Here is a 23,133-nt window from a genome sequence, read left to right on the forward strand (position 1 = left end):
AAAATATTCCTCGAAGGTACATTTAAAACAGAACAAAAATGTGCGATTAATTTGCGATTAACTATTGGACTGACAGCCCTAGTTAAAAATAACCATCTCTTCTCTGGACTCAGAACCCTACAATATTATCTCTATATAGAAATCAAGGTAATTACATTACATGTCACTTGTTAGTCGCTTTTATCCAAACGACTTACACACTCAATACTGTGGACAATCCCCACAGGAGCACTTTGGGGTAAAGTGTCTCAGGGACACAACGACATGCTGACTGCAGTGGGACTCGAACTTGCTACCCCCTGATTCAAAGTCCAGCCCACTGAGCCACAACCTTCCTAATTGGTCAAACATATCTTGATATACTTTATATTATTTGAGTTATCGCCAATGATGAGTGATGGAAACACAGTAAAGATGTTCTGTCTGAGTCCATTGAAAAATAACCGTCTATTTGTAAGCATACCGGTCTGTGCCGACTACCCATTTAACTGAATGTCTGTATTTATGTATCATTTGCCAAGACTTAGAAGGAAAGGGGTAATGTATGTTTGTGAGCAATAACGTTTAGATTTGAGTGGACTATAACTGAGGCGGGTGTGATTTTTATTTACACCTCCATGATATATATGTGTGGAATAAATAGACAGTTCTAAAAAAGAATAAAATAACCATCTCTCCTCTTGTCTCCAGAGTCAGACGACGAGTACAGTGACGATGACGATATGAGCTGGAAGGTGCGTCGCTCCTCCATCAAGTGTCTGGAGTCTCTGATCGCGACGCGGCGGGACCTCCTGCTGAGCTTCTTCTCCTCCGTCTGCCCCGCCCTGCTGGCCCGCTTCAAGGAGCGCGAGGAGAACGTGAGGGCGGACGTGTTCAGCGCATTCTCCTCGCTGCTCAGACAGACCCGAGGGGGAACTAGCCTGCAGGGAAACATGAGGCCCGGGGGGGAGGAGCCGGCCCTCACACTGCTGAAGACACAGGTGTTTAAAGATCTCCTATCATGCTATTTTTAGGCATATATCATGGGTCTCAGATATATCCCAAAACCCACAAGTTGTGGTTTCCTGCGGGAGCTGAGGTCTGTTCGTCTTAGTGAATGTTTACTTTAGAGAACACCATTTCTACGTGTTAGAACAGACCTTCATCCTTTGGGGCGGGTGCTGTGCCTTTATTATAGAGAACAGCCAACAAATAGACAGGAGAGGGGATTCAAAGTTTAATTTCTCATGTGTGCCAAGTTGTCCAAGCACTTTGAAACTATAAGAATAACGCTTTATTATATTATAAAGGCCTCAAGTCAGAATCAACCCCTTGTTAAAGCACTTTCAGCGTCACCTATTATATGAAAAGTGTTATATGAATAAAGCTTTATTATTATTATTAACTTAGGCTGAATGGGTGCACGTCATCTACTACTTAAATAATGCTTATATGATTTCTGTTAAATTTAGAAATTTTTTGGAGATCTCAAAACTCAAAAGCTTGTTTTCCTGAGGAGCTGAAGTCTGTTCGTCTTAGTGGACTTTTACTTTAGACAACACCGATTGTATGAGAGAGAGTGTGTGTGTGTGTGTGTGTGTGTGTGTGTGTGTGTGTGTGTGTGTGTGTGTGTGTGTGTGTGTGTGTGTGTGTGTGGTGTGTGTGTGTGTGTGTGTGTGTGTGTGTGTGTCCAGGTGCCTCTGATAGTGAAGGCTCTGCACAGGCAGCTGAAGGAGAAGAGCATCAGATCCAGACAGGGCTGCTTCTCCCTGCTCTCTGAGCTGAGTCACACTGCTCCTGGAGCTCTGGAGACGCACATCCCTGCTCTGATACCAGGTACCCCCCCCCCCCCCCACACACACACACACACACACACACACATACACACACACACACACACACACACACTCTTCATTTTACACTGCCCTTATCTTTTTATTTCTACCTCATCCCTACTAACATCTATACGTCTTTTGATTACATTCAACCTTCTCACTTTCTCCCTCCTCCTCCTCCTCCTCCTCCTCCTCCTCTTCCTCCTCCTCCTCCTCCTCTTCCTCCTCCTCCTCCTCCTCCTCCTCCTCCTCCTCCTCCTCCTCCCTCTCCTCCTCAGGTATCGTCTTCTCCCTGACTGACAGGTCCTCCTCCTCCACCATGAGGATCGATGCTCTCTCCTTCCTCCATGTTCTCCTCCTCTCCCACCCTCCTGAAGCCTTTCAGCCACACATGCAGGTCCTTTAAACATCTTCAATCAATCAGTCAATCAATCAATCAATCAATAAGTAAATAATCAAGTTAAAAAACCAAGGATGTAAAAGTTTGAGTGCCGGGGATGAATGATTTTGAAAAGAGATTAGTCTTAAGAGCAGGTAGAGCATCAACGCCCTGATGACCTGCAGAGGCCAGAAGTCTCTCTGCTGCACTGCGATGACCTTAGAGCAGGTTTTAACATGTTGTTCAGGCTGTTCCTGCTTTTCAGTGAAAAACAAATAAGGCTCTCAATGAATGCTTGGTACAAACAAAGCGTTTCTCTGTGTGTGTGCACCACACCTCTAACGCTGGTCAGAAGCACAGTGTGTCCTAATTCATCTCGCTTCCACCTCCTGATGCGCTCAGGTCTGATCCAGAGTCCGCAAAACAAGATCAGGAGTCAGAGCCTTCAGCTACCAATAAGTCTTTTTATTGTCTTTTGTTGCATCTTATTTTATTTTGTTTTATTTCTATTTGTACTCCACACACTATCTTGTCTTCTCATGTTGCTCTAACTCCATCTTATACAATGTTGTTGTTTTTAAAGCCCACTGAGACACACTTGGTTTTGTGATATTGGGCTATACAAATAAAGTTTGATTTGAATTGATTAGATTTGATTAGATGTGCTCGTCCCCCTGCAGGTGCTGCTCCCCCCGGTGATCTCCTGTGTGGAGGACTCCTTCTATAAGATCACCTCAGAGGCTCTGCTGGTGGTCCTGCAGCTGGTGAGAGTGATGAGGCCTCAAGGACCCTCAGCAGGGGGGGGATTCGACCCCAAACCCTTCGTCAGAGAGGTGAGGAGCGGTTTACAGAGGGAGCAGGGTATAAATAAGAGCCCATGGTCGACTGATCTGAGTGGGATGTAAGAGGTCTGAGACGCATGAAGGGGCACAGCCATGTAGGGCCTTGTGAGTAACAAACGGTAGCCTGAAGACTACTCAACAAAGGCAGAAAGCACTGCAACATGCTGCTTTATTTGGAGCTACAATCTTGTAAGATCTTTTATAAATATTGGGATAGCTACATGCAAAATGTATTGTTATGTTTCCGACAATTCACCACAGTAGAGATGACGCCTCAGCAATAATCAATCTGACTCTCGGCTGCCTGCAGTTCGAGCTGTTCCTGGGTCTGTTGCCTTTGTAGCTGATACATAAATATCTGTCATACTGAGCTTTAAGAGAGGTATTTTAAACGTTGAAAACTGAAGTCTTGCGATTTCTGTGATATAGATCTTTAAAAACACCACATTGTCTGCATCTTCTCGCAATCTGCAGCTCCATCTTAGTTTTTCAGACTTCTTTTTTGTGACTTTCTTTTGAGAAGTTATTCTGATGTTTTTGATGCAGCGATTTTTGCATTAAGTTTAATGAAATGGAAAGTTGGACATAATCGACTGGTGGTTCTTTGCCAACATATAAAAGTATCCGGAAGAAGAAAAAAGAAAATCAGCCCAGCTTCCTCAACAACCCATCTGTTGGTAATCTATACAAAAATAATCTAATTTTTGTTATTCCTCCGAAGGTGTTTTCCGTGACCCTGAAGAGGCTGAAGGCCACAGACATCGACCAGGAAGTGAAAGAGAGGGCTATTTCCTGTATGGGTCACATGGTGTGTCACCTGGGCGACCACCTGGGGGCGGAGCTTCAAGGTGTTCTAGCCATCTTCCTGGAGAGGTTGAAGAACGAGATCACGAGACTGACCGCCGTCCGGACCCTCACCCTCATCTCCGCCTCCCCCCTTAAAGGTGCAGTGGGGCACTATGTTTTATCTCATAAATGATATGTATTTAAAAATGACATTTTCTTTAATATCATTACGTTTATTTACTTTCTACTTCACTCAATGTTTCAGTTTAATATCATACAGATTTCAGTTGTCCTCCTCTTCCTCTCCAGTGAAAACTATTCATCTCCAGATTATTTGTGATAAACTAAAGAAAGAAGGGTTCCTTTATAAAAATGTCCTCCTACTTAAGCAAAATGAAGTATTTAAAAGCCTCTTGGATTAGCTGGAAAATCGTCACAGAGCTGAAAACAGGCTGTATTTCTGAGAAACCAATGAAAAGTTAACTTCACAGATACGTGGTTTTCACATGACAAAGCTACAAACATGATGTCCTCATATCAGAGCCTGTATTGCTCTAGATGTAACTACCCAACAGTATTTACAATTAGCAAAAACAGCAATAAAATGCCACAAAAAAAAGAAGAGAATAATTCCCAGAAAATGTCTCAAATTCTTTTCCCACGAATATGTGAAAAATTCCCCCCAAAATATGAAGAAAACGTCCTTAAATCCCCCCAAAATGTTCTGAAGAATACAGTAGATGATATATGTCTGAAATGTGAACATTTTATTTACGACTTTCCTTCACTGTGTGTGAATACCTTTACTGCAGTAGAGGCTTTACTGTAAACATTTCCTCCTCCTCTCTCAGATCGACCTGTCCTCCATCCTGCCGGAGACGCTCTCAGTTTGGGATCTTTTCCTCCGAAAGAATGACGATGCGAGTTCCTGCAAGCTCGGGGCGCTGGCCTGTCTCACCTCGAATCATCACGCATCAAGGCGGCAAATCATCAAACCTGCCGGCGCTGGAACCGGTCTCCTGAGCAGAGCTGCCGGGTCTGGTGGACGAGAGCGGACATGCCACGTATCACAGGTACCAACACACCACACACACCACACACACACACACACACACACAAACACACACACACACACACACACACACACAGCACACACACACAGCACACACACACACACACCACACACACACACACACACACCACACACACACACAGGACATTAAAAAGGATCATGTTCTTGCTATATGTCAGGTTCACTATCAGTATGCTAGTGTCTCTACTTAAAGAGTCCTCTCCTGCTGATGTTCAGGTGTACTATCAGTAGTGTAGTGTCTCTACTTTAAAGAGTCCTCTCCTGCTGATGTTCAGGTGTATATCAGTATGTAGTGTCTCTACTTAAAGAGTCCTCTCCTGCTGATGTTCAGGTGTATATCAGTAGTGTAGTGTCTCTACTTTAAAGAGTTCCTCTCCTGCTGATGTTCAGGTGTATATCAGTATGTAGTGTCTCTACTTTAAAGAGTCCTCTCCTGCTGATGTTCAGGTGTATATCAGTATGTAGTGTCTCTACTTTAAAGAGTCCTCTCCTGCCTGATGTTCAGGTGTATATCAGTGTGTAAGTGTCCTCTACTTTAAAGAGTCCTCTCTCATGCTGATGTTCAGGTGTATATCAGTATGTAGTGTCTCTACTTTAAAGAGTCCTCTCCTGCTGATGTTCAGGTGTATATCATTGTGTAGTGTCTCTACTTTAAAGAGTCCTCTCCTGCTGATGTTCAGGTGTATATCAGTATGTAGTGTCTCTACTTTAAAGAGTCCTCTCCTGCTGATGTTCAGGTGTATATCAGTATGTAGTGTCTCTACTTTAAAGAGTCCTCTCCTCTGATGTTCAGGTGTATAGTAGTAATTCAGTATGTAGGTCCTCTACTTTAAAGAGTCCTCTCCTGCTGATGTTCAGGTGTATATCAGTATGTAGTGTCTCTACTTTAAAGAGTCCTCTCCTGCTGATGTTCAGGTGTATATCAGTATGTAGTGTCTCTACTTTAAAGAGTCCTCTCCTGCTGATGTTCAGGTGTATATCAGTATGTAGTGTCTCTACTTTAAAGAGTCCTCTCCTGCTGATGTTCAGGTGTATATCAGTATGTAGTGTCTCTACTTTTAAAGAGTCCTCTCCTGCTGATGTTCATGTGTATATCAGTATGTAGTGTCTCTACTTTAAAGAGTCCTCTCCTGCTGATGTTCAGGTGTATATCAGTATGTAGTGTCTCTACTTTAAAGAGTCCTCTCCTGCTGATGTTCAGGTGTATATCAGTATGTAGTGTCTCTACTTTAAAGAGTCCTCTCCTGCTGATGTTCAGGTGTATTTCAGTATGTAGTGTCTCTACTTTAAAGAGTCCTCTCCTGCTGATGTTCAGGTGTATATCAGTATGTAGTGTCTCTACTTTAAAGAGTCCTCTCCTGCTGATGTTCAGGTGTATATCAGTATGTAAGGTCTGTACTTTAAAGAGTCCTCTCCTGCTGATGTTCAGGTGTATATCAGTATGTAGTGTCTCTACTTTAAAGAGTCCTCTCCTGCTGATGTTCAGGTGTATATCAGTATGTAGTGTCTCTACTTTAAAGAGTCCTCTCCTGCTGATGTTCAGGTGTATATCAGTATGTAGTGTCTCTACTTTAAAGAGTCCCTCTCTGCTGATGTTCAGGTGTATATCAGTATGTAGTGTCTCTACTTTAAAGAGTCCTCTCCTGCTGATGTTTCAGGTGTATATCAGTATGTAGTGTCTCTACTTTAAAGAGTCCTCTCCTGCTGATGTTCAGGTGTATATCAGTATGTAGTGTCTCTACTTAAAGAGTCCTCTCCTGCTGATGTTCAGGTGTATATCAGTATGTAGTGTCTCTACTTTAAAGAGTCCTCTCCTGCTGATGTTCAGGTGTATATCAGTATGCTAGTGTCTCTACTTTAAAGAGTCCATCTCCTGCTGATGTTCAGGTTGTATTTCAGTATGTGTGTCTCTACTTTAAAGAGTCCTCTCCTGCTGATGTTCAGGTGTATGATCAGTATGTAGTGGTCTCTACTTTAAAGAGTCCTCTCCTGCTGATGTTCAGGGTGTATATCAGTATTAGTGTCTCTACTTTAAAGAGTCCCTCCTGCTGATGTTCAGGTGTATATCAGTATGTAATGTCTGTACTTTAAAGAGTCCTCTCCTGCTGATGTTCAGGTGTATGTCAGTATGTAGTGTCTCTACTTTAAAGAGTCCTCTCCTGCTGATGTTTCAGGTGTATATCAGTATGTAGTGTCTCTACTTTAAAGAGTCCTCTCCTGCTGATGTTCAGGTGTATATCAGTATGTAAGGTCTGTACTTTAAAGAGTCCTCTCCTGCTGATGTTCAGGTGTATGTCAGTGTGTAGTGTCTCTACTTTAAAGAGTCCTCTCCTGCTGATGTTCAGGTGTATATCAGTGTGTAGTGTCTCTACTTTAAAGAGTCCTCTCCTGCTGATGTTCAGGTGTATATCAGTATGTAGTGTCTCTACTTTTAAAGAGTCCTCTCCTGCTGATGTTCAGGTGTATATCAGTAGTGTAGTGTCTCTACTTTAAGAGTCCTCTCCTGCTGATGTTCAGGTGTATATCAGTATGTAGTGTCTCTTACTTTAAAGAGTCCTCTCCTGCTGATGTTCAGGTGTATATCAGTATGTAGTGTCTCTACTTTAAAGAGTCCTCTCCTGCTGATGTTCAGGTGTATATCAGTATGTAGTGTCTCTACTTTAAAGAGTCCTCTCCAGCTGATGTTCAGGTGTATATCAGTATGTAGTGTCTCTACTTTAAAGAGTCCTCTCCTGCTGATGTTCAGGTGTATATCAGTATGTTGTGGTCTCTACTTTAAAGAGTCCTCTCCTGCTGATGTTCAGGTGTATATCAGTATGTAGTGTCTCTACTTTAAAGAGTCCTCTCCTGCTGATGTTCAGGTGTATATCAGTATGTAGTGTCTCTACTTTAAAGAGTCCTCTCCTGCTGATGTTCAGGTGTATATCAGTATGTAGTGTCTCTACTTTAAAGAGTCCTCTCCTGCTGATGTTCAGGTGTATATCAGTATGTAGTGTCTCTACTTTAAAGAGTCCTCTCCTGCTGATGTTCAGGTGTATATCAGTAGTGTAGTGTCTCTACTTTAAAGAGTCCTCTCCTGCTGATGTTCAGGTGTATATCAGTATGTAGTGTCTCCTACTTTAAAGAGTCCTCTCCTGCTGATGTTCAGGTGTATATCATTATGTAGTGTCTCTACTTTAAAGAGTCCTCTCCTGCTGATGTTCAGGTGTATATCAGTATGTAGTGTCTCTACTTTAAAGAGTCCTCTCCTGCTGATGTTCAGGTGTATATCAGTATGGTAGTGTCTCTACTTTAAAGAGTCCTCTCCTGCTGATGTTCAGGTGTATATCAGTATGTAGTGTCTCTACTTTAAAGAGTCCTCTCCTGCTGATGTTCAGGTGTATATCAGTATGTAGTGTCTCTACTTTAAAGAGTCCTCTCCTGCTGATGTTCAGGTGTATATCAGTATGTAGTGTCTCTACTTTAAAGAGTCCTCTCCTGCTGATGTTCAGGTGTATATCAGTATGTAGTGTCTCTACTTTAAAGAGTCCTCTCCTGCTGATGTTTCAGGTGTATATCAGTATGTAGTGTCTCTACTTTAAAGAGTCCTCTCCTGCTGATGTTCAGGTGTATATCAGTATGTAGTGGTCCTCTACTTTAAAGAGTCCCTCTCCTGCTGATGTTCAGGTGTATATCAGTATGTAGTGTCTCTACTTTAAAGAGTCCTCTCCTGCTGATGTTCAGGTGTATATCAGTATGTAGTGTTCTCTACTTTAAAGAGTCCTCTCCTGGCTGATGTTCAGGTGTATATCAGTATGTAGTGTCTCTACTTTAAAGAGTCCTCTCCTGCTGATGTTCAGGTGTATATCAGTATGTAGTGTCTCTACTTTAAAGAGTCCTCTCCTGCTGATGTTCAGGTGTATATCAGTATGTAGTGTCTCTACTTTAAAGAGTCCTCTCCTGCTGATGTTCAGGTGTATATCAGTATGTAGTGTCTCTACTTTAAAGAGGTCCTCTCCTGCTGATGTTCAGGTGTATATCAGTATGTAGTGTCTCTACTTTAAAGAGTCCTCTCCTGCTGATGTTCAGGTGTATATCAGTATGTAGTGTCTCTACTTTAAAGAGTCCTCTCCTGCTGATGTTCAGGTGTATATCAGTATGTAGTGTCTCTACTTTAAAGAGTCCTCTCCTGCTGATGTTCAGGTGTATATCAGTATGTAGTGTCTCTACTTTAAAGAGTCCTCTCCTGCTGATGTCAGGTGTATATCAGTATGTAGTGTCTCTACTTTAAAGAGTCCTCTCCTGCTGATGTTCAGGTGTATATCAGTATGTAGTGTCTCTACTTTAAAGAGTCCTCTCCTGCTGATGTTCAGGTGTATATCAGTATGTAGTGTCTCTACTTTAAAGAGTCCTCTCCTGCTGATGTTCAGGTGTATATCAGTATGTAGTGTCTCTACTTTAAAGAGTCCCTCCTGATGTTCAGGTGTATTATCAGTAATGTATGTCTCTACTTTAAAGAGTCCTCTCCTGCTGATGTTCAGGTGTATATCAGTATGTAGTGTCTCTACTTTAAAGAGTCCTCTCCTGCTGATGTTCAGGTGTATATCAGTATGTAGTGTCTCTACTTTAAAGAGTCCTCTCCTGCTGATGTTCAGGTGTATATCAGTATGTAGTGTCTCTACTTTAAAGAGTCCTCTCCTGCTGATGTTCAGGTGTATATCAGTATGTAGTGTCTCTACTTTAAAGAGTCCTCTCCTGCTGATGTTCAGGTGTATATCAGTATGTAGTGTCTCTACTTTAAAGAGTCCTCTCCTGCTGATGTTCAGGTGTATATCAGTATGTAGTGTCTCTACTTTAAAGAGTCCTCTCCTGCTGATGTTCAGGTGTATATCAGTATGTAGTGTCCTCTACTTTAAAGAGTCCTCTCCTGCTGATGTTCAGGTGTATATCAGTATGTAGTGTCTCTACTTAAAGAGTCCTCTCCTGCTGATGTTCAGGTGTATATCAGTATATAGTCTCTACTTTAAAGAGTCCTCTCCTGCTGATGTTCAGGTGTATATCAGTATGTAGTGTCTCTACTTTAAAGAGTCCTCTCCTGCTGATGTTCAGGTGTATATCAGTAGTGTAGTGTCTCTACTTTAAAGAGTCCTCTCCTGCTGATGTTCAGGTGTATATCAGTATGTAGTGTCTCTACTTTAAAGAGTCCTCTCCTGCTGATGTTCAGGTGTATATCAGTATGTAGTGTCTCTACTTTAAAGAGTCCTCTCTCCCTGCTGATGTTCAGGTGTATATCAGTATGTAGTGTCTCTACTTTAAAGAGTCCTCTCCATGCTGATGTTCAGGTGTATATCAGTATGTAGTGTCTCTACTTTAAAGAAGTCCTCTCCTGCTGATGTTCAGGTGTATATCAGTATGTAGTGTCTCTACTTTAAAGAGTCCTCCTCCTGCTGATGTTCAGGTGTATATCAGTATGTAGTGTCTCTACTTTAAAGAGTCCTCCTCCTGCTGATGTTCAGGTGTATATCAGTATGTAGTGGTCTCTACTTTAAAGAGTCCTCTCCTGCTGATGTTCAGGTGTATATCAGTATGTAGTGTCTCTACTTTAAAGAGTCCTCTCCTGCTGGATGTTCAGGTGTATATCAGTAGTGTCTCTACTTTAAAGAGTCCCTCTCCTGCTGATGTTCAGGTTGTATATCAGTATGTAGTGGTCTCTACTTTAAAAGAGTCCTCTCCTGCTGATGTTCAGTTGTATATCAGTATGTAGTGTCTCTACTTTAAAGAGTCCTCTCCCTGCTGATGTTCAGGTGTATATCAGTATGTAGTGTCTCTACTTTAAAGAGTCCTCTCCTGCTGATGTTCAGGTGTATATCAGTATGTAGTGTCTCTACTTTAAAGAGTCCTCTCCTGCTGATGTTCAGGTGTATATCAGTATGTAGTGTCTCTACTTTAAAGAGTCCTCTCCTGCTGATGTTCAGGTGTATATCAGTATGTAGTGTCTCTACTTAAAGAGTCCTCTCCTGCTGATGTTCAGGTGTATATCAGTATGTAGTGTCTCTACTTAAAGGAGTCCTCTCCTGCTGATGTTCAGGTGTATATCAGTATGTAGTGTCTCTACTTTAAAGAGTCCTCTCCTGCTGATGTTCAGGTGTATATCATATGTAGTGTCTCTACTTTAAAGAGTCCTCTCCTGCTGATGTTCAGGTGTATATCAGTATGTAGTGTCCTCTACTTTAAAGAGTCCTCTCCTGCTGATGTTCAGGTGTATATCAGTATGTAGTGTCTCTACTTTAAAGAGTCCTCTCCTGCTGATGTTCAGGTGTATATCAGTATGTAGTGTCTCTACTTTAAAGAGTCCTCTCCTGCTGATGTTCAGGTCTCCGTCTCCCTGCTCAGCGTCATGGCTCGGTCCTGCCCCCCCTCTCTCAGTACGATCAGCCTCTCGGTGCTGCCCTGCGTCTTCAGGCTGGTTCTCTCTCCTCTCCTGCAGGGGGCAGCGCTCTCCTCCATCCTGGACCTCCTGCAGGCGCTGGTGCTGTCCAACACCTCCAACCTGGGCTACAGGTACCTGTGTGTGTGTGTGTGTGTGTGTGTGTGTGTGTGTGTGTGTGTGTGTGTGTGTGTGTGTGTGTGTGTGTGTGTGTGTGTGGTCTAGCATTACTATACTTGTGGGGACCTAAATCTGTTTACATAGTCACGTGTGGGGACTCGCCTCCCTTATGGGGACAGAATGGAGGTCCCCATAAGGGGATTCATTAATTTTAGGGTGAAGACTTGGTTAGGATTAGGGTTAGGGTTAGGCATGTGTCGGTTATGGTTAAGGTTAGGATAAGTCTCCAGGAAATGCATGTAAGTCAATATAATGTCCCCTGAAGTGATGTATACATGGTATGTGTGTGTGTGTGTGTGTGTGTGTGTGTGTGTGTTGATTGTTTTATATCTTATAAATATTTATGTTGCATTGTTAGAGGAGCGTGGGACTGTAGCTTCTGTGCATATATTTATCTCTTTAATTCTGTAAATCCATGTTGCAGTGTTATTGTTTGCTCCTTGCTTTAAAAAACAAAACAACCTATTCTTCTGTCTGTGCTTTTGAATGCACCATTTAAAACTAAAGCACGTTTTATGTATTAGTTTATTCTCATGGCTATTATTATAAAACCAAACATGTACACTTAAGGCAGTTTTTGTAGCGCATTATGGAAAGGAGCAGGGAGCATTTGACCCCTTACTCATACATCGATGGTGTGTTACAGCTACTTGCAAACAATTCTTACACTAACATGAAACCAAGTCAACACAACAATCTAACCTCAAAGAAGCAGGTTACCTGACATCTTCATACTTTCTAATAATACTTTTTGTTCTCGTCCTACTTGATACTAAAACCGTTTCTGATTCTGATATGACGATTGAATCTTAAATCCTCCTCTCCCTCCTCTCTCTCCCTCTTCCTCCTCATCCTGCTCTTCCTCCTCTCAGTCAGTTGCTGAAGTCTCTCACAGATCCGTTCCACCTCCCCTCCTCCTCTTCCTCCTCTTCCTCCCCCCTGATCCACAGACAGTCGTATCTCTCTGTTTCTCGCTGTGTGGCGGCTCTCTCCTCCTCCTGCCCCAAAGAAACCCCCTCCACGGTGAATGGACTCCTGCAGGAGGTGGGTGGGATTACAACTGTTTCTGTATCAGAGTACATTTATTTTAAGTACTTAAGTGAAATGTTGACACACTTGTGCTTTGGTTGAGTATTTCCATTGTATGCTACTGTGTTCTTCTACTCCACTACAACTCAGAGGTAAATGGTGTACTTTTACTCCACTACATTTAGTTAATACCCTTTGTTACTTAATCATGAAAGCTAAGCACATACCCACAAAGATGGGACACTCAGAATACAACTGTATTCACCAACATAACGACGAAGTACTAAAGACATCTACTAAAGTAGAAGCAGAGGTGTGAAGTACAGAAGTATTTACTCAAGAACTGTTCTTAAGTACAATTTTGACACACTTGCACTTTAGTTAAGTATTTCTATGTTGTGCTACTGTGTACTTTTACTCCACTACATGTATTTATACCTTTAGTTACTTCACAGATGTGGATGAATGATGTGAAATATAATCAAGTGTTGAATCAGACTTTAGTTCCACCTGGAGTAAATCCACCAGCTACCCTGCAGTATACAAAGTACTTCAAACTAGCTGCACCTTCACCAGCTTTGAGAACACTTTCATGATCAATCATTATAAAACATATCATATATATTATTCTGAAATGGACCAATCTGCACAACGACTACTTTTACTGTCGCTACTTTCACTATATTTAGATGATAATACTTTTCTACTTTCAGATCTGAGTACTTCTACTTTTACTCAAGTACCAGATCTGAGTACTTCTACTTTTACTCAAAAACAAGATCTGAGTACTTCTACTTTTACTCAAGTACAAGATCTGAGTACTTCTACTTTTACTCAAGTACAAGACCTGAGTACTTCTACTTTTACTCAAGTACAAGATCTGAGTACTTCTACTTTTACTGAAGTACAAGATCTGAGTACTTCTACTTTTACTCAAGTACAAGATCTGAGTACTTCTACTTTTACTCAAGTACAAGATCTGAGTACTTCTACTTTTACTGAAGTACAAGATCTGAGTACTTCTACTTTTACTCAAGTACAAGATCTGAGTACTTCTACTTTTACTCAAGTACAAGATCTGAGTACTTCTACTTTCACTACAAGTACAAGATCTGAGTACTTCTACTTTTACTCAAGTACAAGATCTGAGTACTTCTACTTTTACTCAAGTACAAGATCTGAGTACTTCTACTTTTACTGAAGTACAAGATCTGAGTACTTCTACTTTTACTCAAGTACAAGATCTGAGTACTTCTACTTTTACTCAAGTACAATATCTGAGTACTTCTACTTTTACTCAAGTACAAGATCTGAGTACTTCTACTTTCACTACAAGATCTGAGTACTTCTACTTTTACTCAAGTACAAGATCTGAGTACTTCTACTTTTACTCAAGTACAAGATCTGAGTACTTCTACTTTTACTCAAGTACAAGATCTGAGTACTTCTACTTTAGTAACAGATCTGAGTACTTCTACTTTTACTCAAGTACAAGATCTGAGTACTTCTACTTTCACTACAAGATCTGAGTACTTCTACTTTTACTCAAGTACAAGATCTGAGTACTTCTACTTTTACTCAAGTACAAGATCTGAGTACTTCTACTTTTACTCAAGTAACAGATCTGAGTACTTCTACTTTTACTCAAGTACAAGATCTGAGTACTTCTACTTTCACTACAAGATCTGAGTACTTCTACTTTTACTCAAGTACAAGATCTGAGTACTTCTACTTTTACTCAAGTACAAGATCTGAGTACTTCTACTTTCACTACAAGATCTGAGTACTTCTACTTTTACTCAAGTACAAGATCTGAGTACTTCTACTTTTACTCAAGTACAAGATCTGAGTACTTCTACTTTTACTCAAGTACAAGATCTGAGTACTTCTACTTTTACTCAAGTCAAATATCTGAATACTTCTACTTTTACTCAAGTCAAATATCTGAGTACTTCTCCCCGCTCCTCTCCTCAGGTGAAGAACCCTGGTTCTCCAGAGTCGGCCCGTGTGCTGGCTCTTCTGTGTCTGGGGGAGGTGGGGAGGAGCGGCAGCCTGGGGGGGAGGAAGGAGGTGCAGGGAGTCATCCTGGAGGCCATTTCTTCCACCAATGAGGAGGTAACACACACACACTCCCAGAACACAAATACAATGGAGTCAAGTGTCAATAATTTATCCGAGAATATCAAGCACATGGTACCTGTCTACTCTAGCTCCACACAAACCAACATTTTATCTACATTTAAACTTGTTTTCCCGTGGTCGTTCCCTCATACCTTTCTGCATTTACTGTTGACAGTTTAAACTGAATCAGGATTATAGTTCAGACAGTCCACTTAGAGTCAAGAAGAAGAAGACGTACTTTATTAATCCCTAACAGGGACATATCTTTCTCCACTATGTTGTGTTTACATTACACACACAGGGGAGGATATACACTCACACACACAGAGGATATACATGCACACACACACAGAGGATATAAACTCACACACACAGAGGATATACATACACACACAGGGGAGGATATACATGCACACACAGAGGATATACATACACACACACAACCACATCAACGTGGATGTGTATGTTGACAAATGAAGCCATCAGAAGATGTTGGTGTGTGTTTCAGGTGAGGACGGCAGCGTCCTGCGCCTTGGGCAGCATGGCGGTGGGCAGTCTGAGCGACTACCTTCCCTTCCTGCTGACGGAGATCTCCACCCAGCCGAGGAGGCAGTACCTGCTGCTGAACTCCCTCAAAGAGGTCATCAGGTGGGTGTTATTAATAATATAATACAAGATCACCTGCACCTTAAGAACAACAACGCCAACTTTTAAACCGCCTCCAAAACTCATTGTGGTAAAGTAACAATGACTCAAGTAAGGGGGTTTCACTTTTGCTGAACATTCAAGCCCTATTGAACACTTCATTGAGTCCCGTTTAGATTTGAAAACCAAGCAAGGTATACTTTTTACAAAATGTGTTGATTTGAACCATATTTTTGGAAAGTTCAGTTCTGTCTCTTCTCTCCTGCAGCCCCGCCTTCTTATTGAAGCGTTTAAAACTGGCGTCTTTGATTTTCTCCAAGTGGCAATTTCACCAGATTGCTTTTAAACTACGGTAACACCATTTTCCTCCTCTTCCTCCTCTTCCTCCTCTTCCTCAGTGCCTGTCCAGCCTCCAGTCTCTCCCCCCACGTTGAGTCCATCTGGTCTCTGCTCTTCCAGCACTGCGAGTGTCCGGAGGAGGGAACCAGGAACCTGGTGGCTGAGTGTCTGGGAAAACTGACTTTAGTGAACGCTGCACAGCTCCTGCCTCGACTCAAACAGCAGCTGAGAGCCGGTAAGACCCAGTGTGAGGAGGGAAACGTGTGTTTAACAAAGAGGTCACTCTTACTTCATTACTGTACTTAAATACATTTTTCTAGTATCAGTACTTTACTCCACTACTTATTTTTCGGACCACTTTTTACTTCTACTTCTTACATGTTGAACACAAATACCTGTACTTTCTACTTCTTACATGTTGAACACAAATACCTGTACTTTCTACTTCTTACATGTTGAACACAAATACCTGTACTTTCTACTTCTTACATGTTGAACACAAATACCTGTACTTTCTACTTCTTACATGTTGAACACAAATACCTGTACTTTCTACTTCTCACATGTTGAACTCAAATACCTGTACTTTCTACTTCTTACATGTTGAACACAAATACCTGTACTTTCTACTTCTTACATGTTGAACCCAAATACCTGTACTTTCTACTTCTTACATGTTGAACTCAAATACCTGTACTTTCTACTTCTTACATTTTGAACTCAAATACCTGTACTTTCTACTTCTTACATGTTGAACACAAATACCTGTACTTTCTACTTCTTACATGTTGAACACAAATACCTGTACTTTCTACTTCTTACATGTTGAACACAAATACCTGTACTTTCTACTTCTTACATGTTGAACACAAATACCTGTACTTTCTACTTCTTACATGTTGAACTCAAATACCTGTACTTTCTACTTCTTACATTTTGAACTCAAATACCTGTACTTTCTACTTCTTACATGTTGAACTCAAATACCTGTACTTTCTACTTCTTACATGTTGAACTCAAATACCTGTACTTTCTACTTCTTACATTTTGAACTCAAATACCTGTACTTTCTACTTCTTACATGTTGAACACAAATACCTGTACTTTCTACTTCTTACATGTTGAACACAAATACCTGTACTTTCTACTTCTTACATGTTGAACTCAAATACCTGTACTTTCTACTTCTTACATTTTGAACTCAAATACCTGTACTTTCTACTTCTTACATGTTGAACTCAAATACCTGTACTTTCTACTTCTTACATGTTGAACTCAAATACCTGTACTTTCTACTTCTTACATGTTGAACTCAAATACCTGTACTTTCTACTTCTTACATGTTGAACTCAAATACCTGTACTTTCTACTTCTTACATGTTGAACTCAAATACCTGTACTTTCTACTTCTTACAGGTTGAACTCAAATACCTGTACTTTCTACTTCTTACATTTTGAACTCAAATACCTGTACTTTCTACTTCTTACATGTTGAACTCAAATACCTGTACTTTCTACTTCTTACATGTTGAACTCAAATACCTGTACTTTCTACTTCTTACATGTTGAACTCAAATACCTGTACTTTCTACTTCTTACATGTTGAACTCAAATACCTGTACTTTCTACTTCTTACATGTTGAACTCAAATACCTGTACTTTCTACTTCTTACAGGTTGAACACAAATACCTGTACTTTCTACTTCTTACAGGTTGAACTCAAATACCTGTACTTTCTACTTCTTACATGTTGAACTCAAATACCTGTACTTTCTACTTCTTACATGTTGAACACAAATACCTGTACTTTCTACTTCTTACATGTTGAACCCAAATACCTGTACTTTCTACTTCTTACATGTTGAACTCAAATACCTGTACTTTCTACTTCTCACATGTTGAACTCAAATACCTGTACTTTCTACTTCTTACATGTTGAACTCAAATACCTGTACTTTCTACTTCTTACATGTTGAACTCAAATACCTGTACTTTCTACTTCTTACATGTTGAACACAAATACCTGTACTTTCTACTTCTTACATGTTGAACCCAAATACCTGTACTTTCTACTTCTTACATGTTGAACTCAAATACCTGTACTTTCTACTTCTTACATGTTGAACTCAAATACCTGTACTTTCTACTTCTTACATGTTGAACTCAAATACCTGTACTTTCTACTTCTTACATGTTGAACTCAAATACCTGTACTTTCTACTTCTTACATGTTGAACTCAAATACCTGTACTTTCTACTTCTTACATGTTGAACTCAAATACCTGTACTTTCTACTTCTCTCATTTTCCAAACAGCTGGTTCCTTTAGTCTGAATGTGTGTTTGATGCGTGATCATTATTCTTTAGAGTCATTGCGTGCCTATTGATTTGAACACGATCCGTGTATCCATCATTTCCTGGTCTTCTCTAAAGAAGAGGGACCAATGGAAACGTTGTCATGTTGCCGTTGTTCAGCATGGAAACATTCATTAGCTAACAATGACATTATTGTTCTATTAATATAAAGGGAGGTCAGGTACTCTTTAAAACAGCTGCTAGTTATGGGTACTTTTTACTGAAGTATATTTCAAAGCCTCTTTACTTTTACTTGAGTAAAAAGTTTAGTCAGTACTTCTACTTTTACCAGAGTATTTTTAAACACGAGTATCTGTACTTCTACTTGAGTAAAGAATGTGGACACAATGAAACCCATTAAAGCTGAAAAGCACGTTTCTATCAGGCTTTATATAGAGTCCTGGATTAAAGATGTAAGGTAACGCAATGATAGTTTATATAGCACCTTTCAACACAAGGCAATCCAAAGTGCTTCATGAAAAACATTTAGAGCATTAAGAAATACTTCTACTTTTTACTATTTTCAACCAGATTAAGCCATTTTCTAATGTTTGCTCCCTGAAGTCAACACATGGTTTCCTGATAGAAATCCAAACAGCTTTAATTACTTTTCATATTAAGATTTTGCGTTGCAAAATATTCAATAAACTTTAAACAAAATTACATCTCTGAAAATAAATGAGGGAAAAAACAGTTTTAGGTACAAAGAAATGGTAAAAATAATATGTTTTTTTCTGCAGATAATATTTCTGTACTTCACTAAAGTGAGAATTTGAATATAGGATTCTCACTTGTTAAGGAGTATTTTGACTTTACTGTGTTCTGAATACTTCTTTCACCACTGCCAACACCTCAGGGTTTTTGACTCTGAAAGACAGTGTTAAGGTTACAAAACAATGCATTTAACATCTTATACTGTGGTATGGTGATGATGTTAGTGTCAGTAATAATACCCCCCCCCCCCCCACAGGCTCTCCTCTGGCTCGCAGCATGGTGGTGACGGCTGTGAAATTCACTATCGTCGATCATCCTGCTCCAATAGACGCTCTGCTGAAGGACTGCATAGGTATCACACACACACACACACACACACACACACACACACACACACACACACACACACACACACACACACACACACACACACACACACACACACACACACACACACACACACACACACACACACACACACACATCTGAAATAACAGTAAAAAAGAAAAATAATATTCTTCAATAACGGTTTATTTTCTTCTTTTTTTAATAGATTTTTTTTTTTTAAAGCCTAGTTAAGAATGTGTTGAGGAATATATGTATATGCAAGTCTGTGTGTATGCATACATTTATGTGTATGTTTGCGTATTAGCCAGTGGGTAAATATACATTATATTTACGCACTGTCTTAAACGCTAGATTATTTTATTGTATATTTCTCATGTTTTGTTTAAAACATGTAGGAGATAATACAACTTACCTTGCCTATTCCCAATAAAAATACACAAAAAAAGGAAATAAAATGATTTGATTCCCAAGCCGACCAAACATTCCAGGCAATGTCTCCCCTCTGTCTCCCCCGCTCACTCTAAGATCTACAATAAAGACCCTCTGGCCCAAAAATACCTTTTAAAAATGCTGTGTGTTTGTCAGGTGACTTCCTGCAGACCCTGCAGGACGACGACCTGAACGTGCGGCGCGTCTCCTTGGTGATGTTTAACTCTGCCGCTCACAACAAGCCGTCTCTCATCCGCGGTCTCCTAGCAACAGTGCTGCCTCATCTGTACAGAGAGACCCAGATCAGGAAGGACCTCATCAGAGAGGTAACTCTTAAAGGGGCCCTATGTGCCTTACCTGTGACATGTTTCCATGCTTTAATGTAAAAAAAAGGTCTCTATTTTCCTTAGCCTATCACGACCATTTACATGGACAAAAACCTTTATAACAGGGAAAGGAAAACCCCCAAAAGCATAAACGGGCCTCTTTAATATAAAAATGATATTTCTGATGCTTGTATTTCGGTGCTGAATCCTGTTTGTTCTCTGCAGGTGGAGATGGGTCCGTTCAAACACACGGTGGACGACGGTCTGGACGTCCGTAAGGCTGCGTTCGAGTGCATGTACACTCTGCTAGACAGCTGCATGGAGGGGCTGGACGTCCTGCTGTTCCTGGACCACGTGGAGGAGGGACTCAAAGATCACTACGACATCAGGGTGGGTGCAACACATTGAGGAAATACAATTATAAAAGATCACATCTGCTTCTTAAATACAACCACGCCAACTTTTAAACAGCATCCTGAAAAACTCATAGTGGAAAGTACCAATTTCTCAAGTAGCTTACAATGCAATGCACAAATCAGAATGGGAGTATTTTATTTATTGAAGGAGAAATTGGATTTTGTGACAGTTGCTCCTTAACACCAAACAAAACATTTCTATAAAAATGTGAAGTTAAAGTAAAAATGTGCAATAAAAGAATAAAATAAAAGAGAAAATACATATTTATGAGAAGGTAAAGTACAAATTGTACAATATATAATTACACCATATGTAATACATGTGAATTAAAAGAAGAAGCAGTAGGAATAACAAGGTTCAAAAGACCATGACGAATTAATGAGACGTTAATAAAAACCGAAAAAAGTAAGAAAAATATATTAAATCAAAATGTTAATAAAGACAAACGTATACAATACAAATAAAATAGAAATGTGAGTTAAAGCCAATACAATAGTACAGAATTAAATAAGATACAATTATAATCAGAGCCAACGACTGACCAATTAAAAAAAAAGTAAATTAAAAAAAATAGAACGAGTATAATAAAATATAATGAAATAATAATTAAGTCCAGCAATCGACAATACTGAGGCGACACCTACGAGGAATATTTCCAGTTTTAAAGGACGATAGCGTTGGAGCTAATACACAGATTAACTCCCAGCTGGTGTTGTGTTCAGGTGCAGGAAGAGTTCATGTTGATGTCTGTGTGAAGTAGATCTATCAATAGTCTCTTGAACTCATAAATGTTTTCTATGCTAAGTTATATTTATTTAAGCCTCAGGATCAAACGGCCATGCTCCCAAGCCGAAGCTTCAACCACTTTCTCCGCAACACTACACACCCAGCTCAACAATCCCAAGGGACCCGCCGCTAAAACCTACCAGGGAAAACTCCGCACTGCTCCACATACAACGCACCAACGAACCCACACGTGTCAACAGCTGACAACGGCTAAGCACAACTGGCAAGCACTCTCCCGAAATATAATACCAAACAAATCAAAGCCTCACAAAGTAATGTAATCAGTCCCCAAACAACGATCTGAAATATAATGTCCTTCCCACATGCGGTCTAATGAGCCGAAACACAGAAACCGGCCGCACTGCATGCGCTCCCAACACATTTTACACACGCGCACACACACAAATCTTACCTATCCGTTGCTGTAGTACAGATAGCCTAAGAGAAGCGGACGAGCCCCCATCTGTCATGGCCTGGCTCTTGGCCATAACAAAAAGTGTGGAAAGGACAAGAATATATATAAGAACATATATTTATTAACCAGAACTCAACGGGAACCAAAACTAACATAAAGGCAAGGCAAAAGTATAAGCGAGAGTGGCCGCTCCCAGAACAGGTCCTCCGCGGAGAGAGAGATCGAGACTCTGGCTCAGGCCTTTGAATCCTCCGGTGCCAGCAGCCACTGTGTCTACTTCCTCTTTCTCTGTGTTCCTGCAGATGTTGACGTTCCTGATGTTGGCCCGCCTCGCCTCTCTGTGTCCTGCAGCCGTTCTGCAGAGACTGGACCGACTGATCGAGCCTCTCAAAGCCACCTGCACCACCAAGGTATCAGCCCCATATTCATATAATGATTCATATAAATGCTAAGGTATGACTCTGCATGGGCAGGAATTGACACAGCTTTTCCAGCTTCATGTTTAAATGTATTTATAAATCCATAGACTACTATATTGCAACAATAGATACTCTTCCTATGGTCAATATTCATATTTTAACTAAATTAGAATGACAGAAACGATAACGATATAAGACTTTAACATTCATGTTCACAATAATACTCATTACTTTACAAGAGCTTTACGTGGGGCAGATAGTGTTTACATATTTACAATGTATTCTTTGTGTGTTAATGCTGATAAAATATATAATGCAAAGTGTAAATGCAGTTTCCAGAAGTAAAAAGCTAACGTTAGGCTGTAAAGGAACTACAGCGTGCACATGACTTCACGTCACCAAAGCTAAGCTAAAGGCGGCTAAAATTGGGCGTGATGATGCTAAGTCGCCTCATTTAGACACTTGTTAGCAACCACCGTTTTTAAATCCACCAGTTGGGTATTTACTGACGTATTTTATGTCGTAGAATAAAAATGTCTTCAGCTTGTGTAACCACAGACCTTATTTCAGGCTAACAACCAGAAACGAGCTGACTCTTTTCAGAGTTGTAGGGCTCATTCCTGCACCACTCTATAATGCATGTAGTATTAAGGACTACACTTGTGAATTAGCATGAGATGAGTTCCCCTCCTCACTGCAGTGACTCTCCTCCTGCAGGTGAAGGCGGGATCGGTGAAGCAGGAGTTTGAGAAGCAGGAGGAGCTTCGGCGCTCTGCGATGCGTGCCGTCGCCGCCCTGCTGGCCGTGCCCGAGGTGGAGCGCAGCCCCAGCATGGCCGACTTTGCAAACCAGATCAGAACCAACGCAGACATGGCCTCCATCTACCAGAGCGTTCAGGGGGGGGAGGGGTGCGGCATCGGGCCCGCAGAGAGCATGGACATGAGCTAGAATTGGGAGTGTTTTATTTTAAAGGTCACCTATTATGCAAAATCCACTTGTTGACGTCTCTTATACATAAACATGTGTCCCCTCTTTGGAAAGCTGATCAGATTTTGGCCACTTTATGATGTCCTAATGTTTTTTTGGCTTGTGTAACCATTAGCCAATCACCAACCAAGGTAACCCCCCCCCCCACCTTATCACCTGAATCTCCTCCTAGAGCACCATTGAGTTCTTTGTAACCAAATGTCTCTCAGAGGGGCGTGGGGAGGGGCTCCTTATTTTCATCTAACGTAACAGACAGAGAATAAGCACTTTGGAAACAGGGCTGAAACAGAGGGGATTATGGGTA

General features: G+C 40.8%; 1 protein-coding gene across 1 annotated transcript in view; it reads left to right on the forward strand.

Annotated features, from left to right (window-relative positions):
• The window catches only part of LOC117539906 (cullin-associated NEDD8-dissociated protein 1-like), a 30,300-nt gene extending 7,398 nt beyond the window's left edge, over positions 1 to 22,902 (forward strand). Inside the window, 18 exon segments of the mRNA XM_034206260.1 lie at positions 691 to 980; positions 1,674 to 1,815; positions 2,093 to 2,211; positions 2,874 to 3,026; positions 3,757 to 3,984; positions 4,673 to 4,822; positions 4,824 to 4,874; positions 4,877 to 4,894; positions 11,267 to 11,454; positions 12,373 to 12,544; positions 14,504 to 14,644; positions 15,159 to 15,298; positions 15,694 to 15,869; positions 18,959 to 19,054; positions 19,636 to 19,805; positions 20,031 to 20,195; positions 21,726 to 21,833; positions 22,560 to 22,902. Coding sequence (XP_034062151.1) covers positions 691 to 980; positions 1,674 to 1,815; positions 2,093 to 2,211; positions 2,874 to 3,026; positions 3,757 to 3,984; positions 4,673 to 4,822; positions 4,824 to 4,874; positions 4,877 to 4,894; positions 11,267 to 11,454; positions 12,373 to 12,544; positions 14,504 to 14,644; positions 15,159 to 15,298; positions 15,694 to 15,869; positions 18,959 to 19,054; positions 19,636 to 19,805; positions 20,031 to 20,195; positions 21,726 to 21,833; positions 22,560 to 22,790 — 2,738 coding nt within the window. The 3' untranslated portion in view covers positions 22,791 to 22,902.
• Positions 22,903 to 23,133: the final 231 nt, after the last annotated feature.

The sequence above is a fragment of the Gymnodraco acuticeps genome, unplaced genomic scaffold, assembly GCF_902827175.1.
Source record: "Gymnodraco acuticeps unplaced genomic scaffold, fGymAcu1.1, whole genome shotgun sequence".
NCBI classification, from domain to species: Eukaryota; Metazoa; Chordata; class Actinopteri; order Perciformes; family Bathydraconidae; genus Gymnodraco; species Gymnodraco acuticeps.